Genomic DNA, 14,810 nt, shown 5'->3' with positions numbered 1-14,810 from the left:
GAGTTATTTACTACTCAAAAATTATCGAACAAGTTGTGACGTCTCGTATTGCAATTTGTGTCTCTTCAGTCGATAACGTGTTTGCCTGCTTAACTTAAAAACAGCTGGTGGTCTAGGTTCGGATTTGGTTATAGACACACTTTGTCTCGTGCTGAAAAGCAGCAGTCTAAGGAAATGCGCAATACTATAAGACTGGACATAAAACACGTAGAAACATACATCGCATTTCTGTGCAGTGTGTACAATAGGTCTTCATAGACACATATTAAAAGAAAATGTTGTTATTGTGATGTCTTAAGAAGGTCTATGATAAATTACCGGGTATATGTCAGCCCAGTCGACGAGAGATAAATTGGACATAGCACGGTTTCTCTTTAAGATCCGCGCACGGTCCTTCCAGAATTTCTAGCTATTGAGAAGGGAAGTTTATTAATCATATGACGATAACATGTACAGGTATGAGATTTTTATTTGCATTATCAACATATATGTGTGAGGCACCCAAGCAGCTTTTTCTACTAAGCACAGCTACAGTCAAAACATTTTTTAACGAAATAGTTTTTGGGAATGTTTTAATACAAATACAAAATACAATAATGGGATGTTGGTTTTAATACAAGCACCAGACATGGAGAGAGCAAATTGCTCCATCCTTGTAAAACTGGCATTAATTTCTATCAATCGTCCAATTTAATACGATAGGGCATAACACGATAATAGCAAAGGACAACAAAGTACAACAAGCATCGATTTTACATGGCGCGAGAACCTCGGGCCTATTTTTTCACATAACTAATTGCCTATGATTTGCCTAAAATGGCTTCGAAATTGGTTATTGGAGAGTTAATTAATATTTAAATCAGGTCTTGATACCTAGGCGACTAGATTAGATTTAATATTTATAACAACTTTTTTTCCGGCTGGCCATGAGAAATTAAGGCGTAGGGTTGAAAATCAAACTAAAGCAATAAGCCTTGTTTAAAAGTCCCAGTAAGGCATCAATATTTACATACAGAAGCATATATAATCATCGTATGAATAAATACAAGTTATTATTTCGGTTGTAATGCGAAGTGCCCATTGTCTTTATTGATTTCCAGTGACTATGCCAGTGACTGCGGCAGAGTTCTTCGCTTCCCTAGCTGTAACCGTTTATGCTCAGCTTCTGCGCACAGTTGTCATAGTGTCAAACAATCAGTTTCTAACCTTTCACGTCTTCTCTTTCGAATTAATTTTTTAATTTGCTATTCCAGTCTGTTTCCGCTATCACGTTTCCTAGGTGCTTCGTGTTTTTCTTTCTTAGTTCTTTTCGCTATTTTATCCCAAGAATAATACATCCTCTACACTCTACCTTTTTCCTGAAATCTTTACTGTTTGTCGTCTTACGTCATCGATAGAGTAGAAGTAATGTTTTCCGAACATCATTTGTTTTACTATAATTGCTATCTAGATCTCTCTTCTTATATAAATACTTATCTCGTATTTATATATTCCACTTGCCTCGTTCATTTCGTATTGTCTATGAGCGCTCTGTGTATCATTAAGTGTACTATATACGATCTTGAATGCTGAAATCATGTTACCGTTTTACGGCTCTAGTTCCCCGATATGATCATTGTCGGTCTTTCTTTTCGACTTGGTTTGACAATCATATTTTCCCTACTTTCTTGCATGTCAGCTGCACATCGTCGCAATTCTGTAGAAGCTCAGAAATCAGTTAGGCCCTTATGGGTCACAAACGGAAAGAAAATTATTTTTCCATAACTTTCCACCTCTTGTTTTGCCCAGAACTAACAAATCTCTTGCTCCTTTGCGCAGCTGCGCGACTACAGCGTACCTTTATCGCTTCTACAAGTTGTATTAAATTTATAATTAGTCACTACTGTTTTTATTTTTTATGTGAGCTTTATATTTTAAAATTCCGCGTGTGTATATACTGCACACACATTTTTCTCATTCATTTAATAATTGCTGAAAATAAAAATTAAATACCGCGACTTCTTTTAAGATATGCGTTCATCATAAACTATCATAACAAGCCGTGGAATATTGGGCGAAATATAAAATGGTACATAGTATAGCTGGGGTATGCGAGGTGAATTAGTACAATTGATTTTTTTCTCTTCCTCATTTTAATCTTACTGATCAGTTCCGATACTTGTCTGGAGGTGGAAATTAATATACCTGTATGAGGTTTTTCTTGATAGTAATTAATAAATACATACGATAAGAGTGTCTTAATTATTAAACTGGGCTGCGCCGTTCTTACAAGCATGAGAAGAGAGTTGATCATGTTGTGATCTACTGGACGTTTATTACGCTTCCTGTTTTTCTTTTGTAATTGACGTTTTTAGTACGGTTGTCAGTCTGCAGTAATAATAATCAATGTTCGTATATGGTCCTTAAGTAATCGTTGTACTGTAAACAAAAAAAAGCATTTCTCTGTCTCTACCAATTGATTCCGTTTCATTGCTGCGATTTGAAGTATACTTACTACTATTGCATTGCTATCTAGACATCTATATATATATCGGATTGAATCGTCTAGCAACTCGTGTACTGGGAACATAGATAAGAAAAGAAAACATCAAACAGGAAATTAGTAGTATTATTATAATGCAAAAAATCGTTTTCCGTACTGTCCGTTCTTATAATAATGATGTATCATTATTCTGTTATAGTTATGGAGTTTGCTTGTGCACGCATGTGGCGATGATGACGACACTACATAACGAACCGCAACGTTCTTTCTCTCTGTTTGGTTGCCTATATCAGTATATTGTGCAAATAACACGATAAGACATTGGACCAAAGGTCAAGCACAATCATTACTTGTCCATGCGTAACGCCAAATCGTGTTGTAACGGGACCTATGCCCGTTTGTCCTATGTGCGAAAAATACGCAATCATGAATAGCGAATACACAGGTCTGAGGGTCTCTTTTCCTGGCTCTTTGAATAGGTTCAGCCCACTCTGAAGCCTACCGCTTGATGAATGCTTAATTAATATATCTATCCTAAATCCAGAATATGCTACCCGTCAAGCTTCAAATCTTTCACCTTAACTCTTAGGTCGAAGCAAGGCGAAAATCTTTTCCTTCATACCCTACAGCAGCAGCAGCAGCAGCAGCATCATAGCTCCTTTTTTTCTTAAATTTTCTAATCCGTTCCAATTCCGTCCTCGTACAACATCGATCAGTCGATATGAATTAACATTAATCAATTGTGCACTTTATACTCCACGCCCATATACACCACTGCGAAAACACCCACTAAAAATACGGCATCCCTGCATCCTGATTCGGCCAATTCTCATTGATTCCATAAAAAAAGAACAGAATTTTCACGAATAGTTAGAATGTTTTCCACTTATCTATCAAGCAAAGTTTACTAGCTTCCTACCAAGGGTCGTCTGCCCCTACCTTTGAACATGTACTTCACATCATAAGAAGTCGCGTGTGGGACACAGATGCTGTGTAAAGGAAAGATCTTAAAGCTAACCGCAATCCTAAAACCTGGACAGCTGCAAAAATTACGCATACTAAACGCAACATCTGGCCCACGTTAACACAAGTAACACCGCTACCTACCCTAGCGTGGACATTCCGGAAGATACCGAAAGCCACGACGCCAATGCCTATTCATTGCGGAAATGGTCAAAGCCCTGTTTTCACCAGTCACCCGTCACATATCAGATATAATTCTCACCGGAGGTTTTACCAATAGCTCGACACCTTTTCGTTTTCAAATCGAATCTTACATCGTCGTTTGCAAACAGAACTTTAGAATAACGTATATTAAGTATGTATAGTCTATAATAATAATATATATTATATAAATAATGTGTGGGCGGTATGAGTGAACATATCATTGCGCCCTCAGGTGTCCTTTGTTTCCGTACCGAAGCTTGTAGTGGTCTTCCGACAGAAAAACACGGCGTCTACTCATATTAATCTAATGTTTTGTCTTTGTTGTTCGTGAGTGGGCAACTCAAGCCAGTTAATCCATTTTTTTTTGCTCGACAGGCAAGTAGAAGACAATAAGCCGATAATAAAATGCCTAAGAAGAAGAAGAAGCGACAATGGTGTGCTGCATTGTAGTGCCGCTTGGGGTGGTGAAAGCATTCGACTCGTCCTAACACCGTCGTAAGCAACAGCCGATACGAACCGGTAAAAGGGCGAACATCCAGCCATTACGCTACCAGCAGTATTAGCCAGTGCAGCTTTATGGGTGCAATCTAAACTGTGTACTTCGGTTTAGTGGCCGACGAGTGTTTGTGCGCTGTCTCCTGATGGGAGTTGTACCCAATGACGACTTGGGAGTTTAGATGAAGACGCTGCTTCATTGTGCGACCTGTAACAAAGTCATAAAAATCCATTACTCCATGACTTTCGCTTGATAACGACGGTAGCGCAAATCCTATCTTGTGTTTTCAACGAAAGTTCAATTGTTAGTTACAGAAAACTTACTCCCCCCCCCGCGCATTTATAATGAGGAACTGGTATAAACCTGGTGTCCCTAATGGGATTAAATGTCGAGACAAGAGCACCTTAAAAATTAAGACTCACTTTTCTGTAAGCATAAATGACCAAACAAAAAACGCGCTGCATGAGTTTACGACAGTATCTGCAAAAGCCTCCATCTATATGCCGGTCATACCTAAAAGAAAATTCACTTACCGAAAATCCACCCAGATAGTAATGAAGAAAACCTACTTCAACGCACAAAATGATGTTTCAATGCTTACCGATTGCTAGATTGGCCTCTTTCGAGCTGGCATCCGCGGTCCATAGCGCAATTTTATCGCCCTTTTGCCGCACATTTACTACGGCACCACAGATATCGTCGCACTGTTCCTCGAAACCCTCTCCAATTAGAAGCAGTAATAATTCTAACCACGAGTTGTCGAGTTCCTGAGCACGGCTCTGCTTGTTGAGCGAAATAAGCCAACGCCCCCCATTAATATTTGCCTCATCCTCCCACATCGGCTTGACGCCCTTCTTAAACACGCAGTAGTCACAGCTAAAACAGCAAGGTTAGTTAACTATATATATATATATATATACATATATGTTGGTGCGCACTATAATCAATGTACCAGGGAAATACCAGCCTTGAAAAGTGCATCATCTTTATATGCAAATTAAATTGAAGCATTAACGCGGAAAGTACCTAATAGCAGATTAGAGGACCACCTGCAGACTTGGCCCCGTGCCCGCTCTTCATGTCTTCATTCCACAATACCGAAGCCAAAGGCGGAGATGTGCATAAAAATTCCGAAATGGCAAAGTATACGGCGCAATACAGCATAAAATGGAATTCTACTAAGTTACACTAATTAGATTGCAACCATGACTACCGTAAAAAAAATTTCAACAATTTAACAAGTGCGCAGACACTATGTGTAAGTAATTTATAGATAGATTACACTATATGCAACACAGAATTGATCAATATTTTATATAATAAGAAAACGTAGTGCTAATATGAAGACAGTTTTCTGTGTTTCGATATTGGAATAAGCCTGTCTCTATTAGAGCAATAAAATATTAGCCTGTCGTCGACTTACCCCTGTGGAATGTGGGAGATAAGCTCGATGTGGTTGTACAACGCCCAAAAATCTTCAACTGTTGAAAATGTCGTAATTTCCAGAAGGTTTTGATCCCATGGCTAAACAGAGACAAATCAGAAAGGAGGCATTGTTATATTTCTGATACATACTCTGCCATTCTACAGCGATATTACTATAGGTAAGCACATTGGACAAACCTGTGATCTTAAATGATAATCCAAAAGACAGCTGCTTGAAATTATGAAACGATTTTTATCACAACAACAACAAATATTGCACACACAAACAAGATGGTGGCTCTATAAGAAAAATGAGAAAAGCTTTATACACACCGACCGTAATTGAAATATACCTTGGATTTATCGTTTTTGTAGAACCAAAACGTCCAACTATTTTGGAGGGGGTGTTTGACCTGCATAGCGGCAGGCACGTTCTCCTTTTGTTCGTTGTTCTGGAAACACCGAAATCAACAACTATTCAGTGAACGTTAATCTGATCAAATAGCATCGACTTGATTCTACTAAAGTGTGTAGATTATTCTATAATAAGTCTGTAGAGATTTCGACTCACAACAAGTCGTCTTGAACATAAGTAGATATTTTCCGTAAGGCCTGCAAGATTGTGAAATGAAAATAACAACCCGGACTGAACAAGCGAATATAAAGCAAATTGCTAACAGTTTTCGAAACACTCACAGTATATCAATAGACTTTTCTTCCGTCCCAAGCCTAGGCGTGATGTTAACTAGATTCGCTCGTTAGCAACGGGTTGGTTTCCCAATTCAATAAAGCCACTTTACACTCATCACATCTTACAGACACCAAGCACCTACGAGTTCAAACTACCAAGCTCAACGGATTTGAACGTTCGTAAAAATGAAACAATAGGTCTACTGAGCTCAGTATTTTGGACTCGGTGAGCCAGCCAAGCCTTCGGATGAATGCCGTCATACCTATACCTCAACTCTGTATTGTATTGACACTTTTTTTCTACTACATATGACGGATACACACGATATATATAAGTATTTTTTCTAGTACGAGGCTCTGTGCAAAAAAGAGTAAATTTTTCGTACAGAGCCTCAGAGAGGTCAATTTGTTACGTGCGTGAAAAATTAATAGATAGATATTGGACGGCGTTCCTGACCAAATAAAAATTGAGTGCGTCTTCCACTAAGCAGGTGCCTTTAGCTTCAAACTTGCCTCCTCTCAGTTTCGCGTTCCAACTCGCCAGATTTGTTTTATAAAAAAGTTACTTTTGATCCCATAGCACTAAAAAGAACCTCAGAGGCTTTAATACGAGCACTACAACTCCATATGCTCTATGCAAACAGCTAGGTTTAGCAGCGTAAAGTGCGCTACGACTTAATCCTAGCCAATTTTGAACACTGAGCAGTGGTCCATCGACGTGCCGTGAAGTCGCTAACGACAAACGCAACACATTTTACATTAAAAGTTAACATTAGTTCAACTTCCCTGTTCCTACCAAACAAGCAATCTGCTCTAGATCTCGAATAAACGCCCTCAGATTTTGCTTTTATTGCTTCAGCATTGACAGGCTTGCTTAACAGATATTAACACATACGTTGACAACAAAACGGTCATCTTTTGTTCTATGAGGCGCTGTGTTTGTGACATTTATTTGAGTTGAAACTGCTCGGACAGTTATTGAAGATCTCTAAACTGGTATCGGCTTTTTTCTATCGTGCTATACAGTTCTAAGGTATGTGCAGTTTCGGCTTCGACGGCCTCCGGGGTTAGAACGACAGAGAAGAATTTTGAATCTATACCGAACGGAGTGGTGATCTAGCTTTTTTTACGCTAGTCATGGCCAATGGCGTTGTAGAAACTAGTGAACAGGTTTTACACAGAGCGCGTTGCGTTCAGATCAACAAACGACCTCCCTTCTATATATATATATATATATATATATATATAGGGCTCTGTAATTGGAGGAAACGTAAAAAAGAACGCCACGGAAAAAGAGCGTGAACGCACCAGCCGGTCTTCAAATTATCGATGATACAGTACGTTAAAAAAATGCTGATGCATTTCCATTATTTCTAAGTTGAACAGAGTTCACCAACGGCTGTGCAAAACCTTTAGCACATTTGAAAGTATAGAAATTCCGTAAAATTCTTTACCTGTCCGTCAGCAGCCATCTTGCTAGCACTGTCCTCAAGCATCAACAATTACTGCGATCCCTTGATGGTCAACCGATTTGAAAGGCACACTGCAATTCTATTTTTGCCGAATTTCCTGGTCAATACTCGTGCCCCTGTGTGATCTCGATTCAGTTAAGTCAATAACTAATCATGCACACAAAACTGGTCCCAAATTTCATTTGTAAGCAACTTGCAATTCCACATATACAGCCAACAGTTAGCTCGTGTGTGGTTCGTCAAGATAGAGACTACATCGGCGCGGAAAATTTGAATATTGTCACCAAAGACGGAGAGTTTTTCCTCGATTGCCCAGTTGTTTGACGCATTTCTACATGCTCTAGGTATGTTAGTCTGTTTCTTTCATAAAAAAAAAATTAAAAAACAAAGTTCTCGTCCCAACAGATCCAGTCAGTTTCAAACTCCCTCCGTCTTTATTCAAAACTCCGGAATTCTTCTTTTCCATCTGCGTCTCTTACTGTTTGCTCAGGCCAAAATCATTACAACAGCCTATAGGGAAGCGTTTGTCCTGCACACGGTAACGTTCTGAATCGTTTCTGGGTCTGTTTCGGAAAGAGATTGTGGGTCAACGTCGTTACCTCGAGGTAGCAGCGACGATTACGGCAGCAGCCTCACCAGCAGAAGCAGCGAGTGCTGGCCGCAGCAGCTGCCGTGGCATAGCAGAAAGCAGCGGACGAAGGAAGAAGTAATCACCGACAACTGATACAACCATCTTGCGTACATAATAACAATAGCGGCCTATAGGCAACGATACGGGGAGAGCGAATGAATGATCGGATGAACGGTTGGACGGATGGACGAACGGACGGACGGACGGACGGACCGACCGACGACGGAGCAACACCGCCGCCGTCAGCACGATTGAGTGAGTGAGTGAGTGAACGGTGGCGGCGACTGAAACATCAGCAGACAGTAGTTGTCGTTCCGATCGCCTGTCGACCGACTTGTGTTAGTGGCGGTGCTGTGGGGTTCGTTGCATTGGTGTCCCCTGCGAGAGAAAGAGGGGTTCAACTGTATCAGCAGCAGTAACAGAGCTCGCTCATCGCATGAACGCAATGTGTATAAGTGTGTGCATGTGTATGTGCAATACACAGTGTTAGTAGTTTTATATACAATGTAAGCAAAGGATACAGCGTAACATATTATGCTTACATATACATGATTATTACCGAGTAAAATTGGTTAACTGCTGTTGCCATTACCTCTAGTACCCTTGACGGAGAGCAGATCAGAGCACAGAAAAAGCAAAGCTCTGATCGGAGGTTATCATACGTAACATAGAAAGTGCTGATATTAGCGGTGATAATTGTGTCCGTGTGTGTGCGTGTGTGTGTGTGTGGGTGCGTTCGTATGTGTGGGGTATTGGCTCGTGTCCTCACAGAGGGGAGAATACCGCCAAAGAACAAAAGGATATTGGGCTGCACACCGACAATAACGAGGATTGCTATTGGATACCCGATTGTCTACTGCTGGATAAACTACCTTCTGCTATTATCTTTGTTGAAATGTTTTAGTCTGAACAGTCTCTATATTGTCGTGAATTTGGCTATATCTCTTTTTCGTTGCTTGAGGTAGCGGTTGTGTAGTCGTTCGATCCTCCACCGTAGACTCAATTGAGCTACGACGACGTCAGAACAGAAAAAGACGACTGCATTAACTACTGTAACTGTTGCGGTGGCTGAGATTTTCGCTCTGTTCTAAGGTTTGTACTTATCAATTATTAAGAATTCCTACTGGGATTGGGGGAATAAACGTCGTTGTTCTTGTTCAACACGCTACCGCCAGCACCAGCGACACCCAGATTGTCAACGCTCAGGACCACGATTAAACGTTGCCACTGAATGTTGTCGTTTTAGTTGTTGCAGTCGTTTGCCCTAGTCTTGTTCTCACGTTTACGCCGATACGATACATCGTTATTCGTTTGGCGTAGGAACGAACAATAGTACGTTAGCTGTGCTGCTAAGACGTCAACACTGCCGAGCCAGTTTCAGCAAGTTAGTGGAGAAATAGCAAGCATCCGCCCAGAAATTTTGCTGGTCCTGCTAAAGACATTGAGCTTTCCACGTTCTGGATCGTGTTTCCGCTTTGCCCAGATACTGTGGATATGCATGATTACGAAATTGCTGGAGAGCGACAGCATCCAAGGTAACAACGGCAGAGGCGGCAGCAACAACAACATAGAATAAGGGCCAATGGAAGTAACAGTAATAGCATAAGATAACGACTGAAGACGTAAACAACGGCGACTCCGACGTAGATACTATCAAACCTGTATCAGGGTAAAAGAGGTCAACTCTGATCAAAGCAAGTCTGCGTTTCCGGATGCAACGAACCAATAGCTGTTGGCAAGCCGTTCTAACAGCAGCAGTTATCGACGACGAAATCCCTAACCGAAATCGATACGTCGTCTTTGATGTTGTCCTTATAGGCTCTATTAATCGCTAGGAAAGAGCCTGCCGTCCGGCAGCTAGACGTATGCACGGTTGGTTAGTCAGTCAGTCTATCAGCGGAGGACCTAGCTTCTCTCTGTCTGTCAGCCTGAGACGAAGTTTTTGAAGAGAGCGCGTTGTATAGACAAAAGCACAGTAGTCGCTTGTTGACACTATCGTGCTCTTTCAGCGATGGTGGTGTTTTCACACCCATTTTGACACTTTTGACATTTCTGGCGACACTAAATGTAGTCCGTGACAGATGTCATTATACGTCGTAGTTTGTATCAGCAGCAACGGCAACGGGAACAACAAAAACAATACCCACTAGTGCTGTGGCCAGCGTGCGTGCTCAGTCCAACTCGATTCCGACGGCGACAACTACGGAAGTAGTTGGGAAGTAAAGCAACAGTTGCAGCCACTTAATTCTCGTCTCTTTCCGCGCGGCAACAGTTCGTTGACAGCAGAATCTCATGGTCTCATTGGACATTGGACGTCGCAGAAGTTTTCAATAGGTGGGCCAACAAACCTAACAGTAACGAGGAGAGAAAATTTAGCCATTTTTTTTTTAGATAAGGGGTAAGAGCAATATAGCTACAGGAATATCTCGCCAACATTTAGCTGCTGCATCATCCGATATCCTATTTAAACATTTCAAATCCGTCGGGTGACCTTCCGCTAATCTGTTAGCGTGTTGCTGTTGCTGTTGTCGTCGTTGTTGTCGTCGTCGTTTTTGTTTTTGTCGTCTTCGTCGTCGTCGTCGTCGTCGTCGTCGCCGCCGCCGCCGCCGCCGCCGCCGCCGCCGCCAATTATCTGTCCGTCTCTCCACAGCAGCCGCTACCAACAATTTCGAACGCTGGCGGTAAGAGTGTCATAGCGGCAAACTAGCGGCCATAGGTGATCGAAGAGAGTGTAACTTGCCGGCGCTCCTCCGCGACGGGTTTTCGAGGGCTGTGATTGAGACCGGTTGAGTACCAGTAGTAGAAAATCGCGTGTGCCCGCAGCTACCCCGTTGCGTGACTGTGTACCTGTTTATAGTCACCGCTAGCGGTGGCAAGAGCGGGACGAATCTATCTTCCACCCGCTGGCGGCCCTTATTTCATTCTCTCTTTGGTTACGGCAGCAGCGGCGGCGGCGGCGGCGTCGTCATCATTATCGTCGTCGTCGTCGTCGTCGTCGTCGTCGTCGTCGTCGTCGTCGTCGTCGTCGTCATCGTCGTCGTCGTCGTCGTCGCCGTCGTCGTCGTCGTCGTCGTCGTCGTCGTAAGTAGCTGCTGTGGAGCTGGTGATTGCAGGGACAGTATCGCGCTCCATCGCTCCGTGCCGCGCCGTTCCACTATTACTGTCATCATCGTGGCCAGCCACCTGCCATACAGACGTGCTGGCGTTGCGTTGGCGCGCCAGCGTATACACGACGACGTGTTTTTCACTCGGTATCGCAATCAAAAGGTTTACCACCATCAGCACTCTTACCTCACAGGCTCGCGTCCTAGCATAGGCAGTGAAGTAGCCAAACCAACGCGTTCATAACGTGTGTTTTCGTCTTTGTGATGAAACGCCGACGTAGAGCCTGCTGGTGACCTGTAGATTTCTTTGAGTAGATGTGTGTACTGCTATAGAAGTTGCGTGCCGAAAAAGTTAGTTAGTTCTAAGTCAGTGGTTTGTTTGTCAACGTACGTTGCCGTTTACCTGTCCGTTCAGTCTAGTTCAGTCCCGTTCGTCAAAGCGGTGTTTAGTAGCTGAATTTGCCAACTATACAAAGATAACCAACGGAGAAACTTAGCAAAAGTATATTAATCACCACATATAAGTTGAGCCAGAAGCAACACAAAAAAAGGACATGCATCGATTATTTGCAGTAACTGAATAGGACAACAACAACGGCAGCAGCAGCAGCGGCGGCGGCAGCAACAAATCTGATTAACGACAACAACAACAGTAACGACAACTTCAATGCGTGCTTCACAGGGGGAGGGGGGATGACACAATGCCATTATCGTCATCGGTGTCATCTCATCACCTTCGTTGCCATCGTTGGTTTTCGCGACCGTTCGTGATCTCAGCCCGACTGTTTCAGCCGATATTCTTGATGGTGTGATCCAGCTCATTCCTCGACTGCTAGTAGCGTCGCCATCGTCTTGTTCGGGCTCACCATCGCAACAGCAGCTGTTGCTACTGCTGGCGCTCATTTGGTGAGCTTCTTCTTCGCGCTACAATCGCCGTTGTCTCTGTCATTTTCTTGTCACGGTCGCTGAAGTTCTTCTCTTCTCGCTGGTGTGCGGAGAGTCCTCCTGTCTGAGTCGTCGGCGATCTACGTTCGTTCGGCAACGAGCACCATCGCGCTCGTCGACGTCGTCTTCGGTGCCGCCTCCATTGATCAACTGGTGCCGTCGCAGCAGCAGCGGTAGAAACCAGCAACTGACGACCTACTCCGGGCGATATCCGACGTCGACACCGAACGGCAACAAAAGCCGCCGGGAGCAACAAAACGAGTGAACATATCGACAACAAGTCACGGGGGTTGTGCTTTTGTGGTCGTCATAGTGATCGAGGTCGCTAGCAGTGCTGCTGATGGTAAAGCAAGTAAATAAGTGTGGAAAAATGTGGCGGCTATCGAGCAGAAGTTAGTTAGCCGAGCCAGTGGTGATGTGGTGCTGAATCAAGCAGGTGCGCTCTGACCTGCCAACTTGTTGTTGTCGTTGTTGCTTACGGAGGAGCAGAAGAGCGTCTTCATGTCGTCGGCTGCAGCAGCGAAAAGTTCGAAATAGTGAGCAGTCAGTCGTTCCATCGAGAATATCTTCATCCGTTGTCAGGGTGTCATTCCACGGAACCAGCGAAGATCGAAGGAAAACGCCAAAGTGCCACTCATATGCTGCTGAAGTGAACAACAACAACAACAATACCATTTTTCGCGCTTATTGCGTGCGTGATTAAGCTTTCAGAACAGCTTGCTTAGCAAAAGAGCTAACTGCGGCAGTAGCTCCCAGCTAACGGAGGCTGCCGATTAGTCTCTAGCCGTTGTTTTTCGGCTAGGGGCGCAGTAGCTGTCTGGGCCTGCAGTTGATCTTGCATTTGCTTCGCTACCAAATATCATCAAGTAATCAATAATCATGCGCGAGTTCAAGGTGGTGGTCTTAGGTTCAGGAGGTGTCGGCAAATCCGCCCTGACGGTGCAGTTCGTCAGCGGCAACTTCATGGAGAAGTACGACCCGACGATCGAGGACTTCTATAGAAAAGAGATCGAAGTCGACCAGGCGCCGTGCGTGCTCGAAATCCTCGACACAGCCGGCACCGAGCAGTTTGCATCGATGCGCGACCTGTACATCAAGAACGGGCAAGGATTCGTCGTCGTTTACAGCATAACCAGCCATCAGACCTTCCAGGTTCGTGACAAAACAATTACCCATTATGTAGGAAAGAGTAACAAAATCAGCACACACAAGTAAGCGGGCAGCTAGAGTAGAGATACCATACGTAGCCATAGGAACGGAATATCATAGAAAATGCGTGCTTACGTTGAATCATTGTGGTAAAATCAAATTGCTTGACAGGCAGAAAGAGGTGGGCGGGAGCGAATGGGCGTAATAGAACGAGCGAATCGAGAGCTCTTCCAACTAGCACCCAGCCCAGGGAGACAGATACACGGCCTCTAACACAGGCCTAGCGTCACCAAACGAATGATTCCCAGCAGCTAAACAAGGTGCTAGTGGCGGCTCATTGTCTCTAATTAGAGACAGGCTGGCAGTTAGAATTCGAGTTCGTTCTGGTTCGCGAAGCTCCTTGCTCGCGCATCAGTAGCGCTGAATTCCTGCATTGCGGCATAACCGAAAAGCTGTTTTGTCGGGAAAAACGAGAGAGAGCAGATGGCGTGATTGGATTATTTGTCATAGTGAACAGTGTCACACATCTGTCTTTCGTAGAATTTCGTGTGGTCGTTTAGCGCTTCAACGAATTGGATTCATTGTGCTTTTGCATTTCAGTAAACGTCGAATACTTGAGTCGGATACAGCGAACTGTCATCAATTTGTGTGGATAGAAATTTCTAGCGCGCTACAAATTTCCGCGTTTAAATTTAGTCCATAATACCGGTATAGCTCGTAATCTGAGTCGTGAGTTGTAGCTTGTCCAATATGTAGGACAGCGCTGCGCGAGGTAAAAGGCCATTTGTCTCGGGTCGCGTGACAGATGGCGATCTCGATTTACGCCCTCTTTCATTGCTGAGATGGCCATTACCATTTTATCATGGAGTTGAACGAAATACATTAAGATCTTTAATTAAATAGTACTGTGACAAAACAAGCCTGTTCAAGCGGACCTGATCGAAGTCTATGCCCGTGGGCGATGGTACATGTTTTCAAGGCAAAGCTAGCTCATTTTAACCTAAGGAACTTTTTGCTATCCGTCAACTTCAACAGTGTAATTGTGTCGCGGTCACTTTTAAGTAGAAGAGAGTGTACCTAATTTTAATAGTAACGAACCCCCCAACCTAAAACGAGACATCAATTCGGACGTGGTGAACCGCGATCTTTTAGATTCTTGAAACACTTACGTGCGATGTCTATAAGCAAGATTGATCTTCAGAAGACTCACTAATTGTTATGTGACCTATACGCACGATTTTATGCCAAG

General features: G+C 43.3%; 2 protein-coding genes across 5 annotated transcripts in view; one reads left to right on the top strand and one right to left on the bottom strand.

Moving 5' to 3' along the window:
* Positions 1-2,285: 2,285 nt before the first annotated feature.
* Positions 2,286-7,899, bottom strand: LOC111243444 (eukaryotic translation initiation factor 4E-like). Of its 4 annotated transcripts, none has more exons than XM_022789011.2 (5): positions 7,715-7,899; positions 5,924-6,022; positions 5,569-5,669; positions 4,747-5,021; positions 2,286-4,352 (listed from the first exon to the last, which is right to left on the bottom strand). In XM_022789011.2, the coding sequence occupies exons 1-5, from the start codon at positions 7,754-7,756 to the stop codon at positions 4,237-4,239; spliced, it is 633 nt and encodes a 210-aa protein (XP_022644746.1). In that variant the 5' UTR covers positions 7,757-7,899; the 3' UTR covers positions 2,286-4,236. The 4 variants fall into 4 exon arrangements, with proteins under 4 accessions (XP_022644746.1, XP_022644747.1, XP_086833751.1 ...); XM_022789012.2 differs by lacking the exon at positions 7,715-7,899 and adding an exon at positions 7,569-7,702; XM_086977625.1 differs by lacking the exon at positions 7,715-7,899 and adding an exon at positions 7,361-7,414.
* A 5,392-nt stretch (positions 7,900-13,291) lies between these two features.
* The window catches only part of LOC111242899 (ras-related protein Rap-2b-like), a 5,527-nt gene continuing 4,008 nt past the window's right edge, over positions 13,292-14,810 (top strand). The window contains exons 1-2 of the mRNA XM_022787833.2: positions 13,292-13,623; positions 13,733-13,742. Of these exons, the coding sequence (XP_022643568.1) occupies positions 13,292-13,623; positions 13,733-13,742 (342 nt within the window). The remainder of the gene's footprint in view (positions 13,624-13,732; positions 13,743-14,810) is intronic.

This window comes from Varroa destructor, unplaced genomic scaffold, assembly GCF_002443255.2.
Source record: "Varroa destructor unplaced genomic scaffold, Vdes_3.0 BEIS01000001.1, whole genome shotgun sequence".
In the NCBI taxonomy this organism is placed as follows: Eukaryota; Metazoa; Arthropoda; class Arachnida; order Mesostigmata; family Varroidae; genus Varroa; species Varroa destructor.
Note: the sequence above shows the minus strand (reverse complement) of the source record. Positions and strands in the feature narration are given on the sequence as shown.